At 35.2% G+C, this 23,406-nt stretch overlaps 2 protein-coding genes across 7 annotated transcripts in view; both read left to right on the forward strand.

Annotated features, from left to right (window-relative positions):
- Positions 1–6,861: 6,861 nt before the first annotated feature.
- Positions 6,862–15,405, forward strand: SCCRO3 (defective in cullin neddylation 1 domain containing SCCRO3). Of its 4 annotated transcripts, none has more exons than XM_071587144.1 (4): positions 6,862–7,205; positions 7,532–7,697; positions 10,833–10,854; positions 11,014–15,405. In XM_071587144.1, the coding sequence occupies exons 2-4, from the start codon at positions 7,557–7,559 to the stop codon at positions 11,847–11,849; spliced, it is 999 nt and encodes a 332-aa protein (XP_071443245.1). In that variant the 5' UTR covers positions 6,862–7,205; positions 7,532–7,556; the 3' UTR covers positions 11,850–15,405. The 4 variants fall into 4 exon arrangements, with proteins under 4 accessions (XP_071443245.1, XP_071443246.1, XP_071443247.1 ...); XM_071587145.1 differs by having other exon boundaries at positions 6,862–7,199; XM_071587146.1 differs by lacking the exon at positions 10,833–10,854.
- A 2,369-nt stretch (positions 15,406–17,774) lies between these two features.
- The window catches only part of snama (something that sticks like glue), an 88,009-nt gene continuing 82,377 nt past the window's right edge, over positions 17,775–23,406 (forward strand). For 2 of the 3 annotated variants that reach the window (XM_071587395.1, XM_071587398.1), the window contains exons 1-3: positions 18,001–18,100; positions 18,520–18,766; positions 18,876–18,966. In XM_071587395.1, the coding sequence (XP_071443496.1) occupies positions 18,601–18,766; positions 18,876–18,966 (257 nt within the window). In that variant the 5' untranslated portion in view covers positions 18,001–18,100; positions 18,520–18,600. Of the gene's footprint in view, positions 17,866–18,000; positions 18,101–18,519; positions 18,767–18,875; positions 18,967–23,406 lie in introns of those variants that run through there. The other variant, XM_071587396.1, reaches the window with a different exon arrangement.

The following is a 23,406-nucleotide window of genomic DNA, read 5'->3' on the forward strand; positions in this document are numbered from 1 at the left end:
TTTCTTGGCACCTGTCAGTACCTGGACCTTTGGTGCCCCCAGATAGTTCCGGGTGTAATAAAGAAAAGCCTTTGTGGTCAACGCCAAATGGCCAATGTATCTGCGCTAACAATGTTTTCAGTATGATCTGCTGGCTGGGGCAAATTTATTCACACTATCCAATATAATGATTATAAGCATGTTGCTCACCTGCTGTGTTCAGTCAATGTGACAATTCATATGGAGTCAGAGAAAATAATTCCTGACAGTACCTACGTAGGCCCAACTTCGCTGTAGTAATAATGACGCTTTGTGCAGCAATGATTTTATGAATACCTAATTGTGTGAATTTTAATTCTGTAAATGTGAATATATCGTGACTATGGAATGTTGTCATCAGATCTAAAATGGTCATTCCTGATTTGTTTTATGCAACTCCCCGATATGCTAATGCCCCCTCTGTCCTTCTTTCACCTTTATTTACTGTATATTCTTCATTGGCATCTCTCTCAGGCCTTCCACGATTGTAAACATCTAGCTTCTGATGACAATCCTTCATTTATGCTAGTTACCTTGTCTCCTCAAATTGTTCAAATGCTGCTGAACTATTCATTGAATAACTTGTTTACCTCTGAATGGGACAATATTTATTAGCATTTGAACTTTTTCAAAGATCATAGTTCCCTCTTACTTTATATCAGTATTTCTTTATTCGAATTGTGTTACTTTTTAAACGTTGGGTTCAGTATAATTTGCTTTTAAAGAGCCCAGATCATAGGATTAACAATTCTCATATCTTAACATTGTGATGTGGGGCACATTGTGGCAAGATGCCAAGGCACATCTGCTTAAATATAACATTGAAATTCACCTGTCAATTTGGATATATTTTTTATAAATTATGTTATATTAATCAGCAAATCTGAGCAGCTTGGCACATATTGCTACAGTAAGCAGTTCCTGTGCTATTGATATATACGAGGGTGGTCTGAAAAGTTTCTGACCTCAAAAATTTCAGAAAAAATGTCTTGTATCTTTGTTAGGCTGGAAACTTTTCAGACCACCCTTGTGTATATATGCTGAAACCATTTTATTCCATCATGGCATATGTATGTACATCGATTGTTTAGCTTTAGAGAAGGTTATATATTTCCTCGATTTATTCTACTACCCTCTCAAATAATTATGGGCATTTATTGTGAGCTTCCTATCTCTGCATAAGTTGATGGCTAGGCATTCATTGAATAATTTGTGAATGCCTAAAAAAGGATGCTGAGTAACACTCCCATGTAAGATTCATTGATGACTTTTGACGAATTGATGACTTGATTGATGTCCCCTTTACAGGATTCCTTCACAGTGAAATAAGTGACTGAAAAGAATGCTTATATGTATACTTAATACATATTCTCATTCCATGTCACAAGCTTATTATATCCATGAACTGAATGTCAGTACATTTTTGGAAAGCTGGCCCTGAGCTCTAGAGCCAGCCCATTTATGGCAATATATAATGTTTATTTGAGCATCCAGTCAGGGGTCTTGTATTCCACCCTCACTTTTTTTGTGACTTCTTTGGCAGACAGCTTTTATTCGTAATTTATTCATGGAGTCAACCATTCTTTTTTTGGACTAAGGCCAATGATTCTCTTGCTGGCCCTAATTTTTGGACAACTGGTTCTTTTACTGGTAGTCATTACTTTTTCCAAAATTTAAACAAACATACCCATGGCCAAATCAGTCCCTTTGTATTATCCGTGCCTGCCAGATTGTCTCCATATATCAATTGTTTCAGGAGACACCATTCACAAAAATGATATGTAACTCCATATTGCAACTGAGACATTTAATTAAAAATCAGACTCAGTTGCAGAATGCAGCATTTCAAGCATCATCTGTACATTTATTTATTTATTCAGTATTAGTCCGATAACAGCACATTTTGGCCTTTACATCGAACTATTAACAACGATAACAATGGTCACATTTACAAACACCCAAGCCCTAGATGGAGGGAAACTCACCCAGGTGGGAATCGAACCCGCGACCCTTGGAATGGCAGACGAGGACGTTACCCCACCGCCACCGGGGTCGGCAACATCCTAACTCTCCTGGGTTTTGTATTTATGTATTAATAATTGGTATTATGCTGACTGACGTAACTGGATGAATGAATATTTTTTAATATTTGCTTTAGCATCTGGTGCTTTTTTGGAAAATGTCCATTGTTAAATGTTCATTACTGATCATTTAATGGACATTTGCTGTGGTGATAGTTTACAAGGTATTAGTACCCCTCATTTAAATTGTGAATTTTGAGTTGCTTCACATAGCAGAATTTAATCTTCCTTTATTGATTCATTTCTGTTTTAGTTCAATGATTTTTTACTTCCACCATATTTTTTCCCTGTTATTGCAACTATTGGGAATTTCAATCAGTAGTATCAATCCAAGCTGGGGAATACCAGTCAGTAATTGATTTCCAGACTTATAACTTGGAAGTATGTTATTGTTAGTACAAATAAATGTTATAATTTTCTATTTGATATCAGGGATAGGTTTTCAATTGTTTCTGCTCTTAGAAATTATTATGGTATTCCAGTATACAGTGAATTAAGGAAAAAGTAGGTGAGGAGGAAGAAAGGCTAATTCAAAGGGCCCCACTCGCTTGTCTTCTCTCTATGGGCTCCTGTGCTGTTGGGTCTCATTCCTGGCGAAGTTGGTGTCCTATAAGATATGTATCGCTTGATATTTATGTGGCTCTGTGTAAAATTTGAGAGAGAAGTAGGAGAATTGTGAGGTTGCAGTGGAATTTCTAGGTTTCAGATGAAGAAATTGGTTATTTGACGGAGGATGTGGAACTGACATCAGGTTAATCTATTTTGGATTTGGTGGTGAGTCCAGGTGTGTAAATCATATATAATTGCATGGAGAAGTATAGGAGGGAAATTGTGAGTGGTATTGCTGGATTTAGAATGCATACTAAAAAGGGATCTACAGTCCTCAACCTTTGCCAAAGATAGTATTGAAGTTTAGCCTCTTCAAAGGTATCTTGAGAAACTCTTCCTATGTCCAATATATGTGGTATTAATTCATATAGAATGGTTGAGCTCCAAAATGGGTGTGGGAAGAGTAATATTATGTTTTATTTTGTGCGATTGATCAATATTTTCTAGAGGTCAATCCAGTTTGTTATCTCATTGAGATTTTCACGAAGATAGCCCATGGCTTTGTAATGATGAATCGATTGGGTGGAGATAGTGGTGTCATTACCATACACCATGAGTTTGGGTCTAGAGTTTGAAGGGAGGTCATTTTTATCAAAGTTGAACAGGAGAGGAAATAATAGAGCTCCTTGGGTGATGTTGGAGAGGATGGCATGAGGGGTGTAGAATGGTTTTGCTCACTCTTGTGAAGAAGGAGACATTTGAGATAAAGGATAGAAATGAGGGAGAAGTTTTATTTGATGCAGCAGGTAACTGTGGACATTTTATCGAAGGTTTGTTGAAGGTCAAGAAAGGAGACTTCAATGCAGAGGACATTTTTGAGGGTCTGGATTATGTCTTCAGTGAGCCAGACAATATGGTAAATGTTTTCTGATGAAATTTAATCTCTTCCCACCATATGATGTCTTGATTGGGGATGGACTGAAGCCACCTGTATATGATTTTCTTCAAGAGTTTGAAAAGGATAAGAGAAGGCTAGGTCAACATGAAAGAGGAGGGTCTTGGAGTAGTTTTTGAAGCAGGATAATTTTTTTCATCTTGCCTACTGATACCACCAACACCACGCATGCAAGACACTTAACTCCTCCAAAATGAAGACGCATGGTTCAACTTGATTTTGTAATTAGTGTATTATTTTCAATTGGCTTATTAAGTTATATAAATAATCTTGATTCATCCATGCCATGGATAAATCCATGTGGATGTTATCAGAATAGTACAGTGATGTATTGGGATGATGAAAAAGTAAGGAATGAGCCAGAATACATTTAAAATTTCCTAGTTTGAAAATCCAGCTCAAAATGCTTTTTATAGGGTACAGTGTGTCGCTGCACAACCAAATTTCAGTTGCATTGTTTAACTTCATTCTGCCAACTGAGCAGCCCTAGTTAATGTGCTTTTTGGCCTTTGGCCAGAGTGAATTGATGATGAGATAGGGTGTAGATGAGGGTTTTGTTTAATGTGTAAAATATATTAAACACCATAAACTTAAGGAGTGTTAAGAATAGGTATTGAATGTTTCAACTCTACTTTCAATGATTTCTTAAAAAGTATTTTTTAAATCCTTTAAGATTACACATAAATGTAATTGTGCACCACCTATCTTATGAAATGAAAACTTGTGAATTGTGATAAAATTTTACTTTCTTAAGATGGGTCTATAAAAGAGAAGAACAGATTTGTAAATTGACCTGTCATTCTGGGGTTTAAACTACAGTTTTTATTTTATTCTCTCCCAGGGTATTTAATTAATATTAGCTTGGACTAAAATGTGAGTCAGAGCTCCTCATAATTTATTAGATGAAACTCTCCTCCATGACTGTTTTGAAGCATGCACACCTGACACAAAAAGAAACCAATTGGGCTGTTGCAAGTAGATACTCAAAAGCAATCTGGCAAAACATCTAATCCACAGAAAATTCTTGGAAAACATGTGGCATTAGGTGACAGATCTTTCGGGTTTAAACAAACAAAGGGATACTCAGTTATTAGTAGATATGAGTAGATAGATAGATAGACTTATTCGCCATAGAACAATACATAACTGTATGGGCTTAGTTAAGATTCAATTACATTTATAGGGGCATTAACATGTATACAAATTCATAGGAATAATAATGCACATGAAATATATCAGAAATAAAGATTTAATAAACAGAATTCCCAACATTGGCTCTTTCTATGCACTCTTGGACGCTATAAAAAGCATTATTTAAAAAGAAATCTTTCAACATTTTTTAAAATTTATTTTCTTGAGGGAGTATTCGTTTTAACTCTTCAGGAAGTCGATTAAACAGCAGTCTTCCTGAAACTTCTGTAGTTTTTTGTAGTGCTGCTACTCTGAAATGGGCATTATGAAGATTATCCTTACCCCTGGTGTTGTACTTGTGAACATTCCTATCTCTGACCAGTGAAGGGGTTTTGGTGCAGGCATACAAAATCACTTTATACATATAGATCCAGGGAATGGTCATGATTTTGTGACATTTGAAGTACTCCCTGAAGGTTTTTCTAGCATTTAGTTTAAATATAACCCTTAATGCCCATTTTTGAAGGGTGAGCATTCTATTGATGTTTCCATGTGCTAAGCTCGCCCAGCAGACGATGCCATATTGGGATTAATATTTCTGTATTTCAGATTTCGTAAGACCTGCTATTAGACTTGTGTCATCTACATAGAGCACCATGTTATTATTCTCTGGAGCGATTATGGATTTTTTAATGACATTCATATACACCAGGAAAAGTAAAGGACCTAAACTTTTATTTTTTGTGAAACCCTGCTGTGACTGAGGAAGAACTTTATATTTTTTGAGGAATTTTAATAGTCTTTCTTCCATCAATTTTTCAAGTATTTTTGAAATACATGAAATTAGTGAGATAGGCCTGTAAAGACCTGTAATTCAGTCGGTCTTTGGCTCCCTTTTTATGTAGTGGAATAACTTTGGTTGTCTTTAATTCTTCAGAAAATTGCCCAGTTAGAAACGATTCATTGACAAGGTGAAGAGAAGGATTCTTGACAACGTTTATTAGATCATTTGATATGCCATCATGCCCACTGGATTTTTTGTTTTTTAGTTTCTTGATTACATTTCTGACTTCATTTTCTGTGGTGGGATTTAAGTAAATTGATTCACTAATGTCATTACTTTTTCTATGCCATCATTTAGAACGTTTTTCTGTGCTGTTGTTTTGCCAATGATGTCTATGAAGAAATTATTGAATTCGTTTGCCATATTTCGAGGATCGCTGATTTATTTTCCATCAACTGTTATTAAGAAGTATTTATTTTTTCATTATTTAATACAGACCACAACGCTTTTGTTTGATTGGTAGAATTTGAAATAATTTGTTTGATAAGGTGATTTTTTGCTTTCCCAAGCAGCATCCTGTACTTGGACTGGCATCCACTTTACTAGACTTAGTTAAGTAGTTAAGCCCATTTCTAGCCGTCAGAACCTCATTCGTTATCCAGTGATATACTTTATTTGCAGATTTATTTTTTATGGCTAGCTTTTTCAAAGGGAAACAAAAATCCCAGTGGTACTTAATAATTGATTGAAATTCTTTGAATTTGTTTGTGACAAGATTTGTATTTAGTACTGCTGCCCAGTCACACACTTCAATTCCCATTTAAATAATTTCATATTTTCCTGTGAGTATATACGTGTGTATACTGTATCTGCGTTTCTCTCACTTCTATCTGTTAAAGTGTGTGCATTAAATTCAATAATTTGAGCATGATGGTCTGAGATAGTAGTTTCTAAAACTAGTAGTAGTGGATGATAGCATCCCAAGCTACATTGTTTACAGGGCTGAAATTGTTTGGGATAATTATCGTGCGTGCAAGCTCCAGAATGAGTAAACCTCGTGCAATAGAATGCGATAACATACCAAAGTCCCAACAGTCACGTCTTTTCTCACAGGTATTGCATAACAATTCTCGTATTTCATTTATTTAAGCATTGCAGGCCTTAGAGAGGAAAATACATACGTTTTTGTTACATTTTCTATGAGTAATCAAGGTGAAGTAATTCTCATATCACATAAATGTCAACTCGAATAAGCGCTTCGTTTGTGTTGTCAGGAACTTTCATTAGATGGCAGCAACTACGAGAATGTGTGACAAGTGACGTCACGAGAAGGCCATGTTGGAATATTTTTTTATTGTGGGTAGTTAGTAGAGGGTTGAGTAGTTAGGAGTTTTTTTTAATGTATAAATTCATTATTTGGTTGCTAATGTGAGTGGACAAGAATACGTATTATGTGCAGCTAAGTTTTTCCGTGAAACTGTCCAATTCAGACAGGGAAAACATCTCAAGACAAAATGATGACAATAATATTATGTTACTTCCTCAATTTACCAGTTGGATCTTGGCATAGAGGTATTGCCTACGGTATTAACGCTGAGTTTTATTCAAGAAGAAATAATTTTTCGGTTTCTTAGCCGAATGAAACGTGCTGGGAGCCAGAGTTTCCGAAGTTTTTCCTACGGTACTGGTGAGGAAGGATGATAATAGCTTATTTGTTTTTATTTGCGAGCCAAGGCCAAAATTATTTATAAATCATGTGTGGAATCTATGAATTATCTACGTGTTATCATGCGTTTATTTTACGCAGGGAAAAATCGCAAGAATGCCCGTCGTATTTTTTCTAGCAAAATGTGATATTCTAAGAATATTAAAATGATAGTTCCGCAACTGAAGTAGTAATTAGGATTTACCGACCCTGCGATTTGTCAATTTTACCTGTGCCATATAAGCAAAAGTATTAGTTGTAGTTATAGGAAATTTCACGATTACTCCATTGTTTGTTTTTCTTCACAGTAAGATTTGTTAAGAAAGCTCCTTCATGACTGCCCAGCTGATAGTTAAGACGTCCTCACCCTCCAGTCCTGAGAGAGTTGCCAAATGGGAAAGTGCATCTCTTGTATCAAGATACCACCTTCGTCCGATTCCTCCTCGCAAGGTGGTATGGAGAAAGACAAAGACGGTGAGATTAAGTATTTCCTGCCAGTAAATTTTCAAATGTACACCTCTTAATAATTTGATTAATATGTAAAAATAGTAATCCCAAAGCCACTCTGAAAATCTTGTGTAGTTGGAAACAAAAAATAGTAAATTATGATATCATGCAAGCACATGTTGATTTTCATATCAGGAAGAGCAGTGATTTTCCCAGCAACGAAAATTTGCATCTCACTTAGTGTGTTATCTAAAGGGTAGCCCTTCTGGTGCTAGACTCCTTAATTAATAGAATCAATGAGTCGTTTGGTAGGAACACCATTTTTGTGAAATTATGTTTGCCTTTTGAGTGATCTGAATGAAGCTTAAGGATTCAACTTTAACAAGTTATTTATACATAGCCCTGCCCAAAAATCAAATTATAGACGTCTGGAGTACCATAGTATATTGAGATTAAGGACAAAAGGTAGTTGCCAGCTTGAATGCTCTTATTTATTTTTTTCTAATTTGGGAAAGGCTTGGGTGCATTGATAAATGTATGCACAAAAAAGGCAGTGTTATGTTGTGTTTTGAAGATATCAATTTGTTTCGCTTACACGAAAATTTGCGCCTTTGGTGACTCATTGTCCCCAGGAATACTTCGGAACTTAAAACGCGTTCGCGATGATTATTTCACGTAACATTTGATCCAACCTTCCCTATGTCCGAGAGTATCTGAGGAAAGATTGCGTTGCCCACTCAGTGGGAGACCTAAATATGCAGGATAGCCAACAGTCCGAGTGAACACTTAAGAACTTCGTGGTGTTATACCTTCAGGAATCTCAGTTCTCTAAATATGAAGTGATGGTTTCTCATAAACTAACTCCAGGAAAGTTAAAATACTGTTGCCTACGTGAAATAATAGGGTTAGTGATCAGTATTTCTATTTTACCAGAGGACATTGGCTTTATAATCGGATAGAAAGAGAATACATCATTTGTGCACTTGATCAAGCCAAGAAGCTCGAGTTAGATTGAAAGGACAGTGAAGGACTGTTTTCATGTTAGTTGATGCCAATATTCTTGCCCAAGTCAAACTTCAAGAAGACTACTCCGTAATTGATTCCTACATAGCACAGATATGTATAAGAGATGTATACTAGTTATCTCAATGTCTCGTATATCCAATTTTCCTTTGGAGAATGAATGACTTGTCATTAGAGAAAACTAGTGGAGAACGATTAAGGAATAAAAGATGCATATTTATACTGATCAGTCTTACTATCCTAATCAGCCTACCCTATGAAAGCCTTCATTGCTTTCAGCTTCGTAGTGAGGGAGGGAATAAGCTTTTAGCCACCTATTAGTGAAGTATTTCATAGAATACATTCTATTGCTTTGTAGTTGGTCTCGTAATTGCAGTTTACTAATCATCTCTTTATCATCTAGCTTTAAGCATTATTGCTGGCAAAATTTAAACTTAAAATTTAAAGATAATTTCAGAATTTTAAACTCGACAAATCAATGGCATTAAGTAAAAAATAAGTGGGTACTACAAAGGTTTACTGTCACAACATTTATTTAAATCAATCATTAAATTACATTTTATTATCACAGTCTATTAATTGAATATGGAACACTTGTTGTTCTTGTCTTATGATTCTCTTTTCTTCATAATTTATTTTTTGCAAAAAAGTATTCATAAACCTATTCATGGAAGACCACAACAACATTTTAAAGACTTAACTGGGAGTATGGTTTTTTATAAAAGTCCAATGGATTATAATTCCCACGATTGTTTTCGTAATTATGAACACAACTAGGTGATAAACTATGAAAAAATGAGTGTTTTTGTATTACAGGTTGAAATTGGCACTGTGCACACATTTCATTAAAATATTTTAAGAAATTTAAATAAAAAGAGCCGCTTGAGCCAGAAAATTATTGTAATTCCTAGTTTTTCTATGTTGTCTCAATGTTCAGTGGAAGAAACTTTACAAAACATTTTTGTCCACATATAGTATAACTTTACTTTGATTGGGAAAACAAGAATGCCATTGTCAACACCTGAATTTTCTCTAAACTGACTGATACCTTGGTTTTCATTCATGCCAATAGACCTTTTTAAATAGGGAGGGTACTACTAAATTTTAAAACATCTCAGCTCTACTTACCTCTTACTGTGACTTGTTTCAGAAGACATACTAGGATCATCTTGCTTTAAAGCCCTTCAAAATTCAGTGTGGTAAGCATTATGGTGGAAATTTAGGGGTCTGGGTTCAAATTCCAGTAAAGTTGAATGATTTATGCATTGGTATTGTCACATTTGTGTAATATAATCTTAACCACTGGGGCATCAAAGACTGACATTTACTAATCGTGATTGTTTAAATAAATTGCTTGTAGATATTCATACATTTATGAACCTTACAAAAATTCAAAATCTCTATCCCCGATTCTGCTATTTAGATGATATTCTGTTGATGGCAGATATTCATCTTTCATTAAACCTTACACATTGAGAAATCATGCATCGACTGTGGAGTTCATGTGTTTGTCTTCTGCCTAGAATTATTATAAATGGAGAAATTTCAACTTGCATATAATTATGTAATTAATGGCTCCAAAGATGGCATGGATTCTAATCAGGGACTTATTAATTCACATTTGAATACTCTATTACCTCTCACATTGTTATAACTTAGGTTGGCATTTGTAAAAAAATTATTATTCTCATGTGATATTTTGCCAATTTTTTGGTGATATCCATTTCTTCTATTTGATTTGGCATCTATATTTATATATTGTAACAATTTACTGAAGTAGAACCTACTATTCATTTAAATTCTTAACCTACAGAGTCACTTAAGGTGTGTCTCTGATCTAAGAAGATTAGAGCCCTCAGTAACCTCTATTGCATTTACTATTAATTTGCTCTTATGTTTCAAGCCATGTTTTGTTAAATTGTGTGCATTAAAATAGTATTTTCATTCATTACGCTTGCCTGTATGCTCAATGTAATATTAAAGGCTGTCTTTGTAAGTGTAGCCTTCATAGGTTTCTGTAACTGTTGCTATATTTTCTTACCATTATTATTGCTCTAAATATGCCATTAATAATTAGATTCACAAATAAAATAATTCTAATTTTGCCTTTAAATCTTTTTTGTTTTTTTTTTATGTTAGCACGAACAATTTTGCCCTCAAGGTATGTGGGGAAATTTTTTTCATCTTAATGTTATTTTGCTTATGATGCACTGTTGTTTAAGTGCTTAACTGTAGTCATTAAAGTAAAACATGGCTAATAAATTGTTTCAGCAATGTATTTTAAATGTAGTCATTAACTCTTGGTTTTTACATTTTGCAGAGGAAATGGATGCGGCATCAGACTTCATTGCGCAAGAAAACCAAAATGCCTTGACGTTTGTGGATTCCCAGAGTAATGGAAACAGTAAGGTCACTGGAATATCATTTGCTAGTGAGAAACGGCTATTTTGTCCAAGGATTCCACCTCTGGGTCGTACATATAGTGGAGAAAGTGGAGGAAAGAGAACACGAGAAGCATCAGAGTCCAAGATCAATGCCTTATTTGACCAGTACAAAGATAGTGTGGAGGAAAATTCCATATGTGCAGAGGGTATCGAAAAATTGTGTTCTGACTTAGGAGTTAATCCTGCTGATTTTAAAATACTTGGTTTTGCCTGGAAGCTTAGTGCTGAGCAAATGTGTAAATTTACGCGTGAAGAATTTGTGAATGGCTTAAGGAACTTGAAAGTTGACTCAATTGGAGGAATTCGTAACAAATTACCTGAAATCGTGGCCGAGGTGAGAGGAGATGCGGAAAAATTTAAAGATCTTTATCGTTTTACCTTTCGATTTGGTTTAGACACAGAAAGTGGTCAGAGGATTCTTCCCTTGGAAATGGCTATTGATCTTTGGCAGCTAGTTTTCTCTCAGAGGGAACCTGCCATCTTAAATCGATGGCTGTGCTTTTTAGATAAGCATCCTAATGTTCGTGGTATCCCTAGGGATACATGGAACATGTTTCTCAACTTCACCGAGACTGTGGGAGATGATCTTGGCTGCTATGATGACACAGAAGCTTGGCCTAGTCTCTTTGATGATTTTGTGGAATATGAAAATGATCAAATGAATCAAAATATTTCAAAGGATAAGGATGAAATGAAAGAGGTGTGTGATTAACCTTTATTTCCAGCATTAAGAAGGTGCATGATAGGAAAACATATTGTACAAGACTGAGAGGTGTGATGCTATTCATTTAGTTATTTTTCATAGACTATTTATTTATAAAAAAATTGGCATGGAATCGAGGAGCAGCTATGTGTGCAATGAATATGTTCATTAATTGATATTGTTTTTAAAGAAATGTGGAGTGAAAAATAATTTTGCACCCTTTATTAAATCTTTTATCTACATTCATACAGATGTGAAAGTACTCATGTAATAATGACTTGGGTAGATGAATGATGTTGAGTGTAAATTTAATGTTTAAATCACAAGAATTCTTTTAAAATATTTAGCTTGTTAATATTGTGATGCAGTCATGCTCAAGTGTATCAATTTTGCTTGAATGAAGTGTACTATCATCAATAATTAACAATGAAGAAGACATTGGTTATTTACCCTTTTAACGAAACTTGTTACCTTGAACCAGCAACCGATAGGTGGTAAAATAATAGTTGTCACATTTTGCCTTTTTGTTGAGAATATGAAATATCCAACGACTTGGATGCCTGGTTGAACCTATATCATGCATGCATGCATGCAGTGCCTTAATAATGTGTGGATTTTTGGTGACCTGTCTAATCTTTGTATTTTTTTAAATATCATCCCTTCCCTTTGAGGTCTTCATTTAATTCAATTCCATTTCTATTTAAAATTCTGATAGAAAGGGTTGAGGAATGCAGTTTCATTCATTTGAAACTATGGTGGCTTTTACTGTTAATAATTTCAGCCCTGATGATAGTAAACCCTCCTAATTCAATTGTTCCCGGCTCAACTTTGTGGGAGTTTATGTTCATTAAATGAAGAACAGTGGAAATATACATTGTGTTCTTCATTTAATGAACCCTCCTATTGTCTTACTTACCTAAAATCTGGATTGCAGGGCGATATTTTAAATACCCGCTTTAAATTGTGCTTATCAGGTTGTACCTAGTAGACTTAAGTACGCAAGTCATTTGGTTGGTAACATGCTCCCTGGCTAGCCTTAGGATCAAAGGTCAAAACCTATCTTGAGCAGAGTTAGTATGTGTCAGATTTTCTCATGAGTTATGTCATCTGGATATTACTATCTGATCACTTAGTGACAACGCAAGCCATACTAGGATCCAGCTGGTGCACGGTAAACCCTTGCCAATCTAGACAACATAGGGCTGGATGTAGTCTGGGTTAGGCAAAATCCTGGGTTTTGATGCACATTACCTCATGGAACATTTTCTTCCTCTAATCTTGTGCTCCATTGATCGTCATTGACTTCTAATGACTCCATATGATGAATCAGTCCAAAGAGTTGGAAAATCCTATTTAAATATATGAATTAAACATTTTTAAATAAAATGTATCACTGATTTTCTCCAAAAATTACGTGTATGGTAATTCATAAGTATCTTAAAAACATGATAATAGCTATTCAATTGATCCCATTTATCTAATATTTCCAGTATTAAAACAACCACTCATTCAAGTTTTTATTTAAGTAGAAGAGAGCTTAACTAAAGGATGATAGTGTAATCCTACTGGAGGATAAAGGAGAGTTTGATCTTCTATATAGTACAGCTATGAGATGGTTTAAATGAGGGAGACAATGAATTGGTATTTCGTAGGCAGGTGGTCCCAGAGCTGAGTCACTTCTTATGGTACCAAACATTTACACACTGCTGCTATTGTTAGAGATCAGTGTGAAACATCAGAGCACTGAAGAAAATTTCATTGGTTATCACTCTTATTGGTGACAAGAGAAATTGCACTCGAGACACGTTTGTGTGCATGTTTATTTGCAGTTCTAGTTCACTTTGTAGGAAGAGGAGTAGTTTCATTTGAAAGTTACTGCTGCAGGTGAAACTAGGCTGCATCATTTTCATCCAGAGCAAACGGCAAAATTCTGTGAAAATCTTGGGCATAATGAATACCTAAGGGTTGCGAAAGTTATGTTGATATCATTTCTCAGCATTCAGGAAATGGTGTATCAGAACATGTTTTGTGTATTGTACCAGCACACAACTGTAAGGGATTTACTGCAAATATTCAAATGTCGGTAGTCTGGCTGTGCCACGATAATGTACAGCTGCACATCACAAAGGCTTTTGCTGAATATCTTGCAGAAATCGGTGTTAAGTTTGTTTCTTAAATCTCCCCATAGTCCAAACCTAATTATGTGTCACTTTTCTCCTTTTCCCAAAAGTAATGAGACACCTGAAAGGCTAATTTTCATCATCAGAAGCAGGAATACGTGGTCTGAGCATTTCAAATTGCAATGGCTGCCACTGTTGTAATACAGGAGACAAAGCAATTAAACTTGTATCATATATACATTACACATTAGGGCAAAATTAAATTGTTTTACAGTGTGCATAACAAATTTACTCTTTATTGGACAGTCCTTGTAATTATTACTGAAGTTTGTTGAAATTTTTCTTCAGAAATAATCTTCAACATTATGCTTTATTCACAATTTAAAATAACCATGTGGAAGTAATTAGTAGGATCTTCTATTGGTCTCTGTGATTAATGCTATAATAATTTTAGCTAGATTCTCTTACAAAACCCTACCCTTTCATACTACATCTTGATAGTTCCTGTTGTTTTCCAATGGGAAAATTATACCAACTGTTCAAAATTAGGTAAAACCTGTGCTATTCCAATGCTATGAATTATGATGCTCTGCCAGGTAGTATGTTCTTTGCGTATTAGTAGGTAATTGATTTCAAAATGATTCACTTGGTAGTGGGTTTAGGTATTTTAGGAAAGACAGAGCTGTTTGAAGAAACTTCCATATTGCATCCCTTTTGTAGAGCCAAAATTGGCATGGTGGGGTGGTATTAGTCAATTCAGCTACTGATTGAAGGGTTCCATGTTCAAAATCCAGGGTGTTACCTTTGAACTAATGCAATCTTAAAACTGAATGATGTGATTTTCTGGTTACAACAATGTTGTGGGAAACTGAATTGTACCACCTCCTTCCTTTAAAATACCTGGGGACTTGTTCACTGTGAGCTCTACTCTCTTCAATCTAAACCAACCTTTTGTTCGAGTATTGTGAATGGAGCAGTACAAGCTTCATTATCCCAAATGAGCTTTAAATGGAGTGATAGCATTAGTAATATTTCCAGTCTTTTTAATAAAACATGCTATGAAAAATATAAGGAAAAAATTGAAAGATTTCCGTTCTCCAAGCTAAAAGTTGATCTAAGCCATTTTGACAAGTGTTACTCTGGTCCACCTATGAATTCACTCTGATGTGGAAATTGTATATTTCCATTTCAGTAGTAGAAAAATATTCGAGTTATAAATACAAATAGCTAAGTTACTGACAAAATGTAACAGTTGTAGTCCACAAAATGAGGGCCTGCTAAAGGCTTATAATTGAGTTATGAATATTTTCCTGTATCCATCGGTGTCATGATGCCCAAGTACTTGTTTAAGTCGACAGTCACAGAAGATTAAAAGAATTACTGGTATTTGTCACCTCTATGTATGGTTTGAGATTTATGGCAATGAATGATTTTCAACTGGAAAAGTTCATTCTCAATGAGTTTTTATTCACCAAAAATGCCCTTCCTAATTTGTCGAAGTTCAAATAATCGCAAAATGAAAGTTTCTTAACTTAAGAATTTGTAAAAGTATTAAATAGCCATGGAAGTCTTTTTGTTCAACAGCAGTGCTTATCCCCAGCAAACTGCAAAACTTTGTAATCTCACCTGATCTCTTTTGTTTCTCTCTCTACATCCTGATAAGTAATGAATTTAGTCAAAAACATGCCAGATGGTTTTGGTCATCCTATGAGTGGGTCCTGTTTAAGGGTAGGGGAAGAGAGACCATTGATTCAATAGTCCATCCGCAGGTTATGTAACCTATAAACTAGTCACCTATGATTAGAGATTCTGGACCTCTATTCACTTAACATTGGTTATTCTAACGCTTAGGCCTCACAGCAAGCAGCCTCTGCATAATTTCTTTCCAAGCCAATTTACTCAAAACACAACTTAATCAATTGGTATTCCTCTGTTAATCAAATAGCTCATTCTACATCATTCAAGCTTGGTATTGTATCAACTTTCACCCTTATAGATAGGAAATAGATTCAATTTGATGAAACTAATTACATAAATAGACCAAGCCATCCCGGCACAGATTTTTTGTAATACCAGAAAATTTTTCACAGTGAAGTAGTCCTTCATTTTTTTAGGAGCATTTTCTTAGCTCATGATGCAATGAAGTTGTGTAACAACAGAGATGAAGACTACAACAATATATTATGGCACAGTTCCACCACGCCTGAATCTGTAATGTGAAATGAAGTTTTGACCTTTTCGAGGCAATTTCTTTGAGTGAGACCTCTATTACTTCTGCACTGGAGTTACCCTTTAAAGTCATTTTGTGCTATGCATTCATAACGATTGCTGGAACCAAAGGTGAATCACACTAAATTTGTTTTCAAAGAACCCTTTAGTCGCAAGATAGTATTTTTCTCGGAGCAGAAATTAAGCCCCTAAAGCTGGAAACATTTCTATGAATCTTATGATGTTCGGAAATAATGAAAGCTATCTCTTCTTGTTGTGAGAAAGAAGCTCTCTTCATTCAAGCTCTTCAGACTGTTGATAGGGCATAATAGCAATTATCAATTTTTTCGTTGTAGTGATCTCGCTAAAATAACTTCGATACATTAGTTAAACCCTGGAATATATGAATATACCATTACGTATTGATGTTCGACAACCGTTTTTCGATTATACGGTTTCAAATACTGTAATACCCATGGTGTCAACTTGGTGATTGAATTTTGTCCCGTGTTCAGAAACGACACTATCTAGAGTAACTGAAATCATGCATTCCTTTACCATCCCTGGTAGAGAACAAGACTTTTTCTCAAGTTCATACTATGATCAGCACCAAGCACTTTTGCGAAATGGGCTATTCCAGAATTACGCGAATTTGACAAACGGGTACACCCTGGGCTCAAAAAATCCTCTCAATTCCCTGCTAGATTAGTTTTATATCCAAATTTATTTAAACGGCAGTGTATTTAGTGAATAACCCTTAACAAGCATATCTGCAACTTTCCACTTAAATTCTACTTTACTATTAGGTTCAACGATAATTATTTGAATAAGGTGTCCAAATTTAGTGGAAATACGGATGAGACTTTGGCAACTTGACAAAATTCTGTTGACTAATTTCACTTGCCATATTCCATGGGATTAAAATGCGTTAGCTACAGTGACATTTGTTGAAAGTCATTCTGAAAGTACGTTAAGCAAACGACTTCCGCCTTCTTCAACAGGGCGAGAGCGAATAATTTAGGTTGATCATTTATTACAAAACTCTGAACTAATAAAATTTAAGAGTAGAAAGGTAAAAATAGTTGAAGAGAATATCCAATTACATCGATGCATCCCCTCAGTACATTGCTGAAGTTGCGACTGTCGCAATTACGAGTGTACAATGAAAACATTGGAAACTCAAGTTTTTACTTGAGTCACCTGTATTTTTTAACACTGACAACTTACCACCTCAAGCGTCAGCAGCGCAGTTAAAAACCGGCTAAAGGAAATACGAACAGTGTCATCGGAAGTTACATTAGAACGTAGGATTGACTAAACTGGATATCATAAGAATTTTCGGTTCAACCAAGAAAATCTTTTATGTGTTTGCAAAATAACCCAACAGGTAGGAAAATGCATTGGAATAAGAATACTAAGTGCATGTGTTATCGTCAGCAATAAAAAAACAATAAATATAAATCTCATGTTCCTGCACGCCCCTCCTTATCATCTTCCTTCCGTATCCTTTCAATTTATTGGGAGCACGAAATACCGAAAAGGTTGCGAAGTACTTAGGCTGATAGTTCCGAGTTCAGTCACGGCAGGGACACCGGCGACATAACGGCTGGACTCGTTTTTCGCGTTTAGTGCTAGCCCTTGGTAGAAAACCGTCCTGCCATCTCTCAGATTTTGCGCGGAATTCTAATTATCCATGGGTAAAAACGGTCGAATTTAGTTAACATTGTCAATTGATGTTGAAAATTTATTGGCTATCATTAAAAATTAAATTAATATTTTTCTATGCTATTGTGAAGTATTATAATGATTCTTTTTGAATTGTGTGACTTTGGTTGTAAGGGCGGATGTATGTGTTGAATTACGTAGTATACTGAGGAGACATTGAGTTGTTTGTGAAGTCGTATTTTCAAGAGTTTTGTAACAGATTGGCAGGTAGTTTGCAGCTTTTTTAATTAATATTAACAGAAATGAATTCCGGCAATTGTTTGAGAATCATTCTGAATATTTTATTTTGAAAACCGCTGTAATTTGTGAGCGGCGAACCACACATTTTTTCTGCTGAACTGGGGTCACCAGTCGAGAGTTGTTTTCCATACATTCATGCGTTTTGAATTAATACTATGTGGGAGTGTTATGCACCTAATAATTGCTTCAAACATTTTCATTTACTCGCTGCGAGAATCTTTTGACACAAAATGGCGTCAAAATATTTTCTTTGTGTAGTGTACCAATTAATAGTCAACTATGTTCATTTTGTTTCTAGAATACTACTGGTGATAATGTTTTATGAACGACATTTTGCATCTTAACACTCGGTTTGTATGTAATGCCTTTTTTTCTTATATTCTTAGAATAATTGAAAGCCCTGGATGCCGACATATGCAGGAATCTCCGAAAAACAAACTATTATCAACGTGTAATGCCAACAAAAAATGTCCGTGCACTATAAATTTAAGTCATCGCTGGAATATGATACCGTTACTTTTGATGGTCTTCATATTTCAGTAAGAGATTTAAAGAAAGCAATTTTACATCAAAAACGAATTGGGAAGAACACAGACTTTGACTTGCAGATAACTAATGCACAAACCAAAGAAGGTAAACAGAATGTAGTCTTTATTTGCGAATTTTACCTTATGAATTAAATTCACCTAATTGCCTATAAGGTTAACTGTCTAAATTTTACATGGTCACATTTTCTTTCTAGTTTACACAGATGATTCAATTCTAATTCCAAAGAACACGTCGCTGACGGTTGCCAGAATACCTTTGTCTGCGTCACAACTGAAGAGAACATGGTAAGTGTTAAAATTGAAACGAAAATTGTGAATAGACAACCCACATATTACAAAATTTTCATATTCTATATTCGAGGATTATGCTTTTCATATTTTGACCAATAATGCGTCCTGATTTGTTTGTTCAATCATTTTGTCATAAGTACGACGACTCAAAATATATATTCATTTGGAAGCAATTCACTATAATTATGGGAAAATGGTATGTATTTAAAATCAAGCTCCCACTTAATTATGAAGGTTTTAAAGAATATTTAGTTTTTGGAACAGGGTAACACGGTATTAGTCTTGAATGTTAAGACGAAAGACGGTGACTTTAATAGACTTGTGGGAATTTACGAATGGGAAAATCAAAATTAAAAATGGCAGTTTGGTTATGGTTCATATAAACATGGTTGATCTTTTTAATAATTTATTGCATGTAGTCTTTTAAAGTAATTAAAGGTAGGATGCCAAGTTTTTGGAAATTTTCCACTCTTAATTTGGAAGCAATTTACAAGATAAATACTGTGCGGGAATCTATGATGGGATTACTTTAAAATCATGTAACTTTAAGCCACTTAAAAATTTGATTTATTCATGTGTCTCTTTACTCCACGGTTACTGTGATAATATTGCAGTTCTTTGAAAAGCTTGCCCAGAGATTTTAAATTCATAGAATTGATTCTCCAATGGAACCAGATCACATATTTTGTTTACCATGATAATTCCTATGACAACATTATCAATTGACATGTAAATAATTTTTGTGTCAATGTCTTCATTAATATACGAGGACAATTTGAAATGTTCTTAGATTCGAGAAGAAATAAACAGCTTGCTACAGTGAAACTTTTGTATTTTTCGATGTATTCTCCTTGTACACTTATGCACTTGGTCCAGCTATGTTCCAATGTCTTGATCCCATCTCAATAATTGGATTCCATCAGGCCTGCAAAATACCAATTAACTTAAGCTGTTAGTGCCTTGTTTGAAGAGTCTCAGTCCACCAAGGAAAATTTTGAACTTGGGGAAGAGATGGAAATCTGATAGAGCCAAATCAGGCAAATAAAGTGGGTCTTAATACAATTCACATCTTAGTGCACGTATTTTTCCATGGCAACAACACGTGTGTGGGCGTGTATTGTCTTGATGAAAGATGGCTCTCTTCTTTGCCAAAACATGGCTTTTTTGTATATCATTTGTTGTGTGTGGTTCTGGAAGTTTGTGTAGCATGGCCCAGTAATTGTTTGACCAATGGGAAGATAATCTATGTGCAGAATCCCTTTTGCATCCCAGAAAACTGAAGCCATCACCTTCTGGCCAACTGTATTGCCTTTGCTTTCCTTGGTGGTGGTGAATCAATGTTTCCACTGCTTTGACTGCTGTTTTGTCGCTGGGGTATTTTTATGTATCCAAGTTTCATTCGTGGTCACAAACTGATGCAAAACATCTTGTTCGTTGCTTTTAAAATGGGTCAAATATTGTTTGGAAATATCCATTCTGATATATTTGTGATCCTGCTTAAGAGTCGTGGATAATCTCCATCTAGCAGATGGTTTCCTCATCCAACTGAACATTTAAACATGATAAGCCCATTCAGATGACATCCTTACAGCTTCAGTGATTTCTCGTACCCTCAGACTGCCATCCTTTATGGCCATTTTATGCACTTCTGAAATGATTTCTGGGGTAGTGGCAAATCTTGGCTGACCACTACGCAGATCATCATCTAAGCTGTCCCGTCCAAACTAAAACTTGGTGTCCTCCAGGCAACAGTTTAATATAAAGGAGAGAGTCCTCCAGAATGCTCTGACAGTCAGCATGAATTTCCTTTGCTTCCATACCTTTCTTTACGAAGTATTTAATCACTGCTCGAATCTCAATTTTTTCTATCTTCACAAATTACTAGGCAGGGACAACAACAGGGAGGCATCCGCACCACAGATCTCTCCCCAGTGCACTGAAGCCTTTACTCATAAAGGATTATCTATTAATATGCAGGAAACTCGTTATGTTAGCACTGACATCTGTTGGTGATTCTGAAACCCTTTCAAAATACCCTCATAATATAGGGCTATGAGTGCTGTTTATTTCATCAGTGTTTCGGGTAATTGGTGGAAATGCAGGGTAGTCTCTTTGAAAAATCAGGAAATTTGGAAAATACTTCAGATAATTTCCAGAAAGAGAAATGTTGGGGAAGTACTCAAGTTCTGGTAAACTCCAGGATCTAGATGAAGGGACAAAATTCTGGAAAAGTCAGGAATATGTTATGATATTCCCAAATTCCATTGGTGTGAATGTTCATTTTAGTTTTGGGAGCTTGGGAAATCTGGTCTAAATCAAGTTTTGTAATAAGCAGAACTGTAATTGGACCAATTGCAGTGGTAGTAGTGTCAAGCATAGTACAAAATGGGATGATTGACGTTTACGATGCCGAAGAAACCTTGTGTTCATTTTTGGGGAGCTTGGTGTATACTATTTTAAAATTACCTAATTTAAATGCCTAAATTCTAATTTTTCAACTCATAAATAAAATTATAATACATAAAATTGCATTTGATTGCCGTATCCCTCATTTTGATTACTATTGTGAGCTTATCATTCGAGTCAAGTTAAATAAAGAAAACTGTAGTTTGATGAAGAGAAATCATGAAAACTGCAGAAAATTTTTAATTGAAAAGTTAGGAACAAATTCATTTATTGGAATTGTGAAAATTAGTGGCAACCGCAAAATGTGTGTGTTTTATCGAATGTCGCAATTTATGGGCCAGACCCAAAATGTATGCCGGTGTGTCACTCGCTAATGCATGTTCCATGCAATCGAGGTACAAATGAGTTATAGGATTAATAGTACAAAATTGCACAAGTTTTGATGTCAAGACAAGATTTGAAGAATGTCTTTATCTATTTATTTTGAACCTAAGATTATGAACTGTATAGTCTCGTGGATAACTTTGTGAAAGCTTACCATATTAGAGAGGTTTGATTATTAATGCTTGTGTTTTCCATTAACTGGTTAAAATCACATGCCCCAGGTCATCTACACTGAAAATAACACAGTTGTGTGAATAAAATTAGTGAAGCGGAAATTACAAGTGTTAATTATCATTACTCCCTAAGATTTTGGATTAAAAATTCCTTTTGAAAAATAGAATTGAATCTATCCAAAAAATTAAAGAATTTTGTGACATACTATTTTAGTGTGAGCTTGAAAATTCTCTCTGCCGCTCAGAAGAAATATAGATCACAAAATAATTATAACTCGTAGCTCACTGCAGTGATACTGTAGGGCTATTTTGTAAGGAAGATCCAAAGGTCCTAAAAGGAGGTAAGCGGTGACTGGTGTGTACACTTCCTGGAAAAGAAATCAACTGGTCAACCTTAAAGTGTTGCTGCATCTCAAATTGCCTCCTATAGAATGTGGCCCAGTGTACAGAGTTCTGCATATGCCAGGATTCATAATTCATGTATACCTAACTGCCTGCAGTAATTTCAAGGGAAAGTAATTGAGTTGGCTTCCACTTACTGTCCTAAGTATGTTTTTGACACCCATTTAAATGGATGTTCCATGGGGATCAGATAAATGTACAGCCACCTTGCTGAGGAACAGACCTGTTAAGACTGACTTTCATTTGGCTCTTATCTTTGACGTATGCTTTGCTATCTATGACCTTTGACCTCAGCATTAGTGGCCAGGAACAATTCTGTAATAGGATAGCCTGAAAAGTTGCCAACCTATCGGGTAAACTAGAGATTTTTTCTTCAATTCATTTTTATTGTTCAACATGGTCTCCATTTTCAGTCAATACTTTTTCGGTGATGCTCAAATTTTTTAACCCTTCCAAATTCAAAGTATGCCTCCTCATAATGGAGGGTTTTCTATTTATCATAAGTTCCTCATTTTCGCTTACACCTCATGTAGAATTTCCAATATCTGCTTTGTTTTAAATGTTTTGATTCCTTCCATCCTTCTAAATTGTCATTTAAAGAAGGTGTATGGCAAGTATGGACAGTATACATGTCAACGTATAGAATGAATGGCCAGTAAACGGACATGGTGTTCTTTTAAGCGATTTTGAAGAAAATCAATCTTCCTGGTAAATACATGCATAAAATATTGCACAGTATACATTTATGTGGCAGTATTTCTCAGAATAATGTTGCTAGAATCCATTAAAACAGTAATCAACGGAAAGGTTGGTTGTGGTAGGCTAGGTTGGAGGTTCCCTCGAATCAACCTTGAAATTCATACAGTCATAGGAGGGTGGTCACTTTCTATGATTAGCCCCCTAGTGAATTACTTCTATCTAGATAATTACCATATTTTCCCATCGATAACATGCACCTTATGTATAACGCACACCCAAAACTTTGTAGTTATCATGAATTTGTATAGATACCACGCACTTAGGGCTTTATAGTTATCTTGAACATGTATAGATGCCAAGCATCTGTATA

Source organism: Hetaerina americana, unplaced genomic scaffold (assembly GCF_022747635.1).
Source record: "Hetaerina americana unplaced genomic scaffold, ioHetAmer1.1.p SCAF_3, whole genome shotgun sequence".
Classification (NCBI taxonomy): domain Eukaryota; kingdom Metazoa; phylum Arthropoda; class Insecta; order Odonata; family Calopterygidae; genus Hetaerina; species Hetaerina americana.